Raw genomic sequence first — 9,536 nt, forward strand, 5'->3', positions numbered from 1 at the left:
ATCAATCCTATTTTTGTTTGAACACCAAAAAACTAAATGTATTTTAAGATTCAGATTATGATACATTCATGTTTTCTTCTATGATATATATTTTGTAAGGTTATTTATTTGTGTAGATGTTATTTCGCCACGACCAACACTGCACATAGCCGCGACCAATTGTACACCCTGCCGCGGCCAAGTATAATTTCGCCGCGGCTAAGTAGTATGGCCGCGGCCAACTTTAGACGACGCCGCGGCGAGTGTACTACTAGGCCGCGGCGAACTGAGTACCAAGAGGTCATGTATTCTCTGGAATCCATCTCGCCGCGGCCAAGTATATATTTTGCTGCGGCTAAGTAGTATCGCCGCGGCCAACATAATACGTCGCCGCGGCGAACTGAGTTCCAGAGATCATGTATTTCTGCAAATTCATCTCGCCACGGCTAAGTATATATTTCACCGCGGCGAATTGAATTCCACAACGGAACAAACCTTCCCGTTGTGCATTTTCGCTGCGGCACAGTATACCGTTGGCCGCGGCGACCTCATCTTGCCGCGGCGAATATAAGGCGTCGCCGCGGCAAGATTGCTCCCCAGAAATCCCGAGACTCTGTAACTATTTCGCCGCGGCAACGTACAGTATTGGCCGCAGCGAAGTAGTATCGTCGCGACCAACATAATACGTCGCCGCGGCGAACTGAGTTCCAGAGGTAGTGTATTCCTGGGAATTCACCTCGCCCAGCCAAGTATGTATTTCGCTGCGGCGAAATGTGTTCCACAACGGGACAAACCGTCCCGTTGTGCATTTTCGCCGCGGCACAGTATACCGTTGGCCGCGGCGAACTGAGTTCCAGAGGCCTTGTATTCTTGGAAACTCATTTCGCCGCGGCCACGTATGTTGTTGGCCGCGGCCAAACTATTAAGCCGCGGCGAAATCTATATGTGTCCGCGGCGAAAGAGTTCCAAAGTCCACCGGGAAATGATTTCTGAGTTATTTTACTTAAAAATAACAGCAAACACAAATTCAAATAACCATAAAAACATAAATATTTAAGTCTCACATATAAAAAAAAAACTTGAAAACAAATAAAAACTGAACCAAGTATCAAACAATCTCATAAAACACATAAAAACATAAATATTTAAGTCGAGGAGTGTTGTCGGTCCATTACGGGTCGACGGCACCCGCGGGCGCCCGCGGGGTCTCATGGCCAAGGGGCCAAAGATCGGCCTGACGAGCTCGACCTCGGCCTTAGCTCGACCTCAGCTCGACCTCGGCCTGGCGAGCTCGACCTCGGCCTCAGCTTGACCTCGGCCTGACGAGCTCGACCTCGGCCTTAGCTCGACCTCAGCTCGACCTCAGCCTGGCGAGCTCGACCTCGGCCTCAGCTCGACCTCGGCCTGACGAGCTCGACCTCGGCCTTAGCTCGACCTCAGCTCGACCTCGGCCTGGCGAGCTCGGCCTCCACGTCTCAGAGGCGTCCCTCACCTCCATGGCCGCCTCAGAGCCGGCTCTCGTCTCCAAGGCCGCCTCAGAGTCGGCCCTCGTCTCCAAGGCCACCTGAGAGCCGGCCCTCGTCTCCAAGGCCGCCTCAGAGTCAGCCCTCGTCTCTAAGGCAGCCTCAGAGCCGGCCCTAGTCTCCAAGGCCGCCTCAGAGTCGGCCCTCGTCTCCAAGGCCGCCTCAGAGCCGGCCCTCGTCTCCAAGGCCGCCTCAGAGTCGGCCCTCATCTCCAAGGCCGCCTCAGAGCCGACCCTCGTCTCCAAGGCCGCCTCAGAGCCGACCCTGACCTCCATGGCCGAGTTAGAGCCGTCCATGGCCTCCATGGCCGAGTCAGAGGCGTCCATGGCCTCCATGACCGAGTCAGAGCCGTCCATGGCCGAGTCAGAGCCGTCCATGGCCGGGTCAGAGCCGTACATGGCCTCCATGGCCGAGTCAGAGCCGTTCATGGCCTCCATGGCCGAGTCAGAGGCATCCATGGCCTCCATGGCCGAGTCAGAGGCGTCCATGGCCGAGTCAGAGGCGTCCATGGCCGAGTCAGAGCCGTCCATGGCCTCCATGGCCGGGTCAGAGCCGTCCCTCGGCCAAGGGGTTGTTCGTAACGCCCCTTGGTCGCCTATAAATACAGGGGTCTCTCCCCTAATCCGGGTAATCCATTCTTGAGTACTAAAACGCTGCCGAACTCATACCTCGCTCGTTTCTCTCAAGCCTTGGCCTCTAAACACTTAAACCCTCTAAGAACCACCTCAATCCTACTAATGTTGAGCGTCGGAGAGGTAAACAGGGGCAACCCCCTGTTTTCCCTTTCTAGTTCACGCCTCTTTGCTTGCTTTTCAGGTGCCTGAACGAGATAGATATCACCAACGGCTAAGGGACGACTTGAGATATCAAGTCCGACACGATCGAGTCAAGACGAGACCACTTGGTCCGGCCTTGGGTCTAACCGCCTTTGACTCCTAAATCGTTGTCCGAAAAACTGCGACAACATTTTGGCGCTAGAATGAGGGGGGGCCTCTCTCGACCTTGGCGACACATTCCCTCTACCACTCTTCTTCATCCTCCAACCGCAAAACTCTCGATAGATGAGTCAATTGCCCGTCACCTCCGTGGGTACTTGAGCGACGAGCTCAAGATACGGTCTCCGACGCAACACCGTCTTGAAGGGCAACCTCGCGATAGCGAGAGCCAGCCCCAAGACCCGGTGAATGACCCGGAGGCCGAGCTCCGAGAGGACACAGCCCGGCGGCTTGCGGAGCTCCTTGACCGTCCTGGCGTCGACGGCTCGCTCATCGCCGATCTTCTCGGCTACGACGTCGAGGATCGATCCGCCCGAGACGACTCCGACCCCGACTACGTGGGGGAGTCAAGAACCGATGAGGCAACTCCTAGCCTCGCCCATTCACGGCCCGAGAGGTCCAATGGTGTTTTGGCCGATCCTTCGCACCCAGCGCGACGACAAGCACGGTCGCATTCCCGGGGACTCGCCCCCTCGGTTTCAAGAGGCGGCCGGACACGGCCCCTCACCGGGGAGAGAGCGACTCCGGTTGATGATGGGGACGATAGCCGAAGCGCTCGCCGAACGATCCGGCCGAGGGCGACCTCGCCCCGCCACGCGCCGAGTGTGGACCTTAGAGAGCGCTTGACGGCGCAGAGAAACTCCCGAGGGGAGGATCTCCGCCGGAGGCTCAACTCTCGGAGGGACGCGCTCCCCGCCACAACTCTCGGCCGACCTCAGGCCAATATCGGGGACCAAGCGTCCAACGAGCGCCAACAGGCGACTCACGCGGTCCCGGCGGTCAGCCCCACGAACGGGCTCGACATGTTGACAATGATTCAAAGCCTCCAGAATCAAATCATCGATATGAGGGAGTCGGGGAGGCAGAGGCCTCATGGAGGGATCGAGGAGTCATACTCTCCCTTCGCCGCTCAAATCCTCGCGCAGCCTTGCGTGGGGAACTTCAAACTGCCATCCATCCCCCCCTACGACGGGCGGACGGACCCAAACTTCAACATCCAACACTACGAGAAATGGATGATGATGCAGGGACAGTCAGACGCCACCCTATGTCAAGCCTTCAGCCTGACTCTCACAGGGTCGGGATTTGAATGGTTCCGGAGTCTGAGACCAGGGAGCATCTCGTCCTTCCAGGTTTTGCGAGGAGCTTTCCTTGCTCGTTTTGCCACTCTCGTGGCACAGAAGAAGTTGAAGACCTACCTCTTGTCTATCCGACAAGGGAGAGACGAGACCTTGAGACAATACCTCGCTCGCTTTACCGAGGAGTCTCACAAGGTCGAAGGGTTCGACGATAAGGACGCCATCACGGCGATCACCGAGGGAGCTCGCACGGGCGACTTCCTCAAGTCTATTGTTGGAAAGGTCCCGCGGGACATGGCGGAGCTTATGTCAAGAGCCCGCACCTACATGGGAATCGAGGACTACCTCGACGGCCGAGATGGCCGGGGGACGGAGCGGCAGAACAGTCGCCGCCGTGACAGTCAAGACGAAGATCGTCCCGACCCTTGAAAGAAGAGGAGCAAGGGAGGCCAGGCCCCTGGCGATCGCTCCCGCCCGGGTCCTAGACCCACACACGTCGATAGCTTCCGAACGTTCTCGGAATTCACCCCTCTGAACACTTCGCGAGAGCGGATCCTAGCTTTGCACCGCGACGAACTAGGAAGCCCCGCTCCACTCACGAAGGATCCTGCGAAGCGGGACCGAAGCAAGTTCTGTGAGTACCACCAAGACCATGGGCACCCGACGTCCGAGTGTTACCAGCTCAAGCGCCAGATCGAAGCCCTCATTCAGGATGGGAAGCTGAAAGAGTACGTCCTTAGAACAATCGGGACGGCCGCGGCACACGGAGGGCGCCCGTGGCAAGGAAAAAAAGGTCCGACGACGGTGACCGTCACGGACCGAGCGGCAATTGAAGAATCGGAGAGCTCGCAACTGCACATTGTGGGCTCGATCATGGGCGGTCCGGAGTACGGAGACTCGGCCACGCAAAGGAAGAAGTACGTGCGTGAAGTTTCCCAATGGAAAATAACGCACTACATCAACCACACATACGAGGCTCCTCCTCCGACCCCATTCGACTCCATGTTCTTCACCGGCCAAGAAGCGGTGCGGGTCCTCCACCCGCACAACGACGCGACAGTCGTCTCGGCCCCGGTCGCCAACCACCTCGTCCGGAGAATCCTCATCGACAATGGGAGCTCCGCCAATATAATTTTTAAGTCGGCACTGGACAGGATGGAGCTATCCGGAATGAGACCGACCCCGATCTCGACCCCGCTCTTCGGCTTCTCAGGGGAGAGGGTCATGACAGAGGGAACCATCGACCTCCCGGTCACCTTCGGAACGCCGGGGGGGCTCGAGGTCACTCGCATCGTATCCTTCCTAGTTGTGGACCAGCCCTCGGTGGACAACATCATCATCGGCCGCCCGACTCTCAACCGGTTGAAGGCCATAATGTCCACCTATCACCTGATGATGAAGATCCCGACTGAGAAGGGGATTGCCATCATGTTGGGAGACCAGTCGATGGCGAGGATGTACTACATCCAAGGCGTGGACGGGAAAGGGAAGGAAAAGATGGTGAGCACCATCCTCTAGCTTGGTCAAGCTGCGGAGGCTGGTACTACAGTAGAAGCCCGCTCCCATTCTCGTCATATCATTTTATTTTCGGTTTAAAGACAATTTCAAATTTCAATAAGGCCAATGGCCTAGGGATGTAATTTTTGACTATTTCGACATGGTAATTAGATTACATTTCGCCTCGAAGCCTTTATCTTGTTGCATTATAATTTCTAGTCTCCTCTACGAGTACACAAGAAACTCGGGGGGCTAATGGTAAACAATGCTCAACGAAACTAAAACTCAATCGCTCAAAAAAAAAAACAACAACAAACAAAAACAAAAGTGTAGCAAAGTCTCAAGGGGCCGATGGTCGGGCCGGAGGTCCCAAAGAGAAACACACCCTATACATGTCTCCTCGAGATGAGATCATTCCTCGAGTCGAGTTCGAGTCCACGAGTCGATCGATACTCCTCATGCCGACTCTTCACGTAACTCCTCGTGCAGGCTATACATGAGTCCTCGAGTTGAGTCCCGAGTCCATGAGTCGACTGATACTCCTCGTGCCAACTCTACATGTCTCCTCGTGATGAGTTCATTCCTCGAGTCGAGTTCGAGTCCACGAGTTGACTGATACTCCTCGTGCCGACTCTACATGTCTCCTCGGGATGAGTTCGTTCCTCGAGTCGAGTTCGAGTCCACAAGTCGACTGATACTCCTCGTACAGGCTCTACATGAGTCCTCGAGTTGAGTCCCGAGTCCGCGCTCGCCGCCCAGCTCGTGAGCCGAAAGGCGGCGAGTTACGAATGGGTTTCAAAGGCTTGCGTCCACCGGGCGTATCTGGTCTAGCCAGCGTCCACGGGAAACCCCGCCACGCAAATGTGGCATCGCGCTCACCGCCCAGCTCGTGAGCCGAAAGGCAGCGAGTTACGAATGGGTTTCAAAGGCTTGCGTCCGCCGGGCGTATCTGGTCTAGCCAGCGTCCACGGGAAACCCCGCCACGCAAATGTGGCATCACGCTCGCCGCCCAGCTCGTGAGCCGAAAGGCAGCGAGTTTCAAATGGGTTTCAAAGGCTTGCGTCCGCCGGACGTATCTGGTCTAGCCAGCGTCCACGGGAAACCTCGCCACGCAAATGTGGCTCCGCGCTCACCGCCCAGCTCGCGAGCCGAAAGGCAGCGAGTTTCAAATGGGTTTCAAAGGCTTGCGTCCGCCGGACGTATCTGGTCTAGCCAGCGTCCACGGGAGGCATTTCAGGATAAAAAAAGCGGATGACGCGTCTTCTCCACGGGTTGGATCCACTCCAACACCAAACACAAGCGAGAGTGGATTTGGTTGCAATCGAAGCAGGATCATTCCAAACATGCCGAGTCCTATATCCGAGGCACGTGAATGGGACGTACCAAGTCCGGAGGCTTTCGACAATGATACTGTTGGGTTGGATGACATCAATACTGTTAGCCAGGCAACACCCCAACCCAGAAGGTCTCCACCACCATTTATTTTGTCGATAGAGGCTCCACCACAGACTCAACACCAGGAAGAGCCTCCTCTTCCACCACAGCCGCGAACTCGATCACAAAGAAAAGAGAGGGTATCGAGCCAAGAGAATGGGGGGTGTTCGGTTACGGCTCCCGAATCAAATACATGTGTCGAGAGTAACGATATTGAGGTGTTGGACATTTTATCTCCGGTAAGTGTAAAAAAAAGGATTATATGCAAACAAAGCGGCGTTGTTGAAGCATTTGCGGATGGATGCAATCAATAATCATTATCGGTTCAAAACGAAGAACTCATCTCCGCTCAAACTTCATGTCATTTGTGCGGGTAAAAATTGTGATTGGGCGGTCCGGGCAGTGAAGCTAAAGAACACGGATTGTTTTGAAATTAGAAGGTAAAATTTCACGACCTAAAAACTGATTTTATTTGAAATTTCATTTCTCTTCATAGATGAATCAGTCCGTGACAGATCTATCACGAAGTGAATCCACTCCTGACACGAGTGGATGTACTTCGTGACAGATATGTCAGGAAATGTATGCCCTTTTATTTTTAAAATGTTTTTGATCGTGTGTATGTGTTTATGGTTCAAGATATGATCCAAAGCATACTTGTTCTGTGGAGGAAAGACAAAAAGGGCAACTGCAAGCTACTGCAGAGTTGGTTGGAGAGAGGGTGAAACACAAATTTATTGATCCAACTGTACATAGTTGTACCCCAAAGGAGATTCAGAGTTACATGCGAATAGAGGTTGGAGTCAATATTTCATACAGAAAAGCATGGAGGGCAAAAGAATGTGCAATACAATCCTTGTATGGGACTGATGATGAGTCATATGCCTCTCTTGCAAAATACAAGTACATGTTAGAGCAAAAGAATCCAGGTTCTCTCATCGACCTAAAAACTGACCGTCATAAATATTTCATGTACTTTTTCGTTTCTTTATCTCCGTTCAGAGAGGGATGGAAGTATTGTCGGCCTGTTGTAATTGTTGATGCAACCTTCTTGACAAACTATCACAAGGGCAGCATGTTTACGGCTTCCGCGATGGACGCAAATGAGCAAATATTCCCGCTTGCCTATGGTATTGGTGAGTCCGAAACTTCCAAGTCCTGGTTTTATTTCTTCAACAAACTTAAGAAAGCATTGGGGGAGAGGGATAACATGGTCATCGTATCCGACCAAAACACCGGAATCATTAACGCCGCGAAGAAAGTTTTTCCAAGAGCAGAACATGGTTTTTGCGCATACCACGTGAAGAATAACGTCAAGGCAAAATTCAAAAAACTTGGCAATGAATTCAATTGGAAGTTCTACGGTGCAGCAAAAACGTATACTATATTTGAATATCAAAAGTTTATGCGCATGTTGGACAAGGAAGACCCGTTGATACGTCCGTACCTTGTCAACGAAGTAGGAAATGAGAAGTGGGCACGTTGTTTTTTCAAGACATCAAGGTATACGATCATAACTTCAAACAACGCAGAGTCTTTGAATGCGTTAACTGTTAAAGCAAGATCATTTCCAATAGTGAAGTGCCTTGATTGGTTGAGGGAGAGAATGCAAGTTTGGTTCTACCACCGACGAGAAAAGGCGGCATCAACTCAAAGTGTGTTGTCAATGGAATATCATACCGAAATGTTAAAAAAAAACTTGCTGTCTCGGCAAATATGCAGGTTATAGTGTGTTTTTAATTTTTAAATTCTGTCACGAAATGACCCGAGTCCGTGATACTTGTGTCACTGAGTGACTTCAGTCCGTGACACATGTGTCACAGAGTGAATCCACTTCGTGACACAGGTGTCACGGACTCGGGTCATTTCGTGACACATGTGTCACGGACTGAGTGGTTATGTTTAAACTTTTTTTTGCTTATGTTTTAGGTCCGGCTTTCTGCAGTATACGAATTCGAGGTTTTAGACACAAAAGGAACACCATGGGCAGTGAACTTGATTGATAAGACGTGCTCGTGTCGAGAATTTCAAACTGCTCTATTTGTATGTGTCCATGCCATTGCGGCTTGTCGCTTACGCAACCTACCAGTTGAGAGCTATTGTGCAGAGTACTACACGACCGAGTATTGGAAATTGGCGTATGCAGGGGTTATTCATCCTCTAGGAAGTGAATCGTCATGGACTTTTCCCGACGAAATCAAGCAGATCAAAGTAAATCCGCCTAACTTCTTAGGTCGTCCGGCGGGTAGACCTAAGAAGAGAAGGATTCCCTCTCTTGGAGAATCTGATACCCCGCTTCGTAAATGTTCCCATTGTGGAGGTGTAGGTCACAATAGAGCTACGTGTCGCAACCCAATTCCACCAGAAATGAGGGCTCCGAGGATGGGACATTGGTTTGGTTTGTAATTCGACACGTTTTATCATTGAATATCTAGAACTTCCTTGGTGTTTTGCTATGTATTACATTTTGAATATTTTGAACTTTATTGGTATTGAGTTTATTGTTAAGAATGGTTTATAAAACAATCTTATTGCTAAGACGTGAACACAGTCCGTGACACATCTGTCACGAAGTGATCTCAGTCTGTGACACATCTGTCACGAAATGAGGTCAGTTTGTGATACATAAATTGATTTCGAAACAATACATACACTTTTAAACTAAGAAATTGATGTCAAGACAATACATAAAGTTCTAAGAATACATATATAAAGTTATAAACACATGCGTACAATCATAAACACATAATTTCAAGTTGCCTCAACATTGACATTTCCACGCGTGTGTAGTTTTAGCGCTCCGTGTCGGTATAATTCGGTGGTCATTTTCTGTCGATACATGATCATGTCCTCCTGTTTCAAATCAGACAATGGAAGGTCGTGCGCCAAAAACTCGGCAGTCTTGATCATAAACATGCCACAATCATTTATGAAGGAACAAAAAACGCATGCTTTAATTGATGTGCCATTAAGAATGTAAAATTAAGAATTAAAATATTTACCCATTGTCTTGTTGTGGTATTTGATCG

The 9,536-nt window shown here is 51.4% G+C and overlaps 1 protein-coding gene across 1 annotated transcript; it reads left to right on the top strand.

Moving 5' to 3' along the window:
* Positions 1-6,416: 6,416 nt before the first annotated feature.
* LOC149390200 (uncharacterized) lies at positions 6,417-8,913 on the top strand. The gene is made up of 4 exons (XM_089619705.1): positions 6,417-6,746; positions 7,004-7,011; positions 7,147-8,119; positions 8,437-8,913. Exons 1-4 carry the CDS (start codon positions 6,417-6,419, stop codon positions 8,911-8,913), a joined length of 1,788 nt encoding a protein of 595 aa, XP_089475831.1.
* The last annotated feature ends 623 nt before the right edge of the window (positions 8,914-9,536 follow it).

This window comes from Urtica dioica, chromosome 7 (genome assembly GCF_054948205.1).
Source record: "Urtica dioica subsp. dioica isolate 48M chromosome 7, U.dioica_male_clone48M_v1_H2, whole genome shotgun sequence".
In the NCBI taxonomy this organism is placed as follows: Eukaryota; Viridiplantae; Streptophyta; class Magnoliopsida; order Rosales; family Urticaceae; genus Urtica; species Urtica dioica.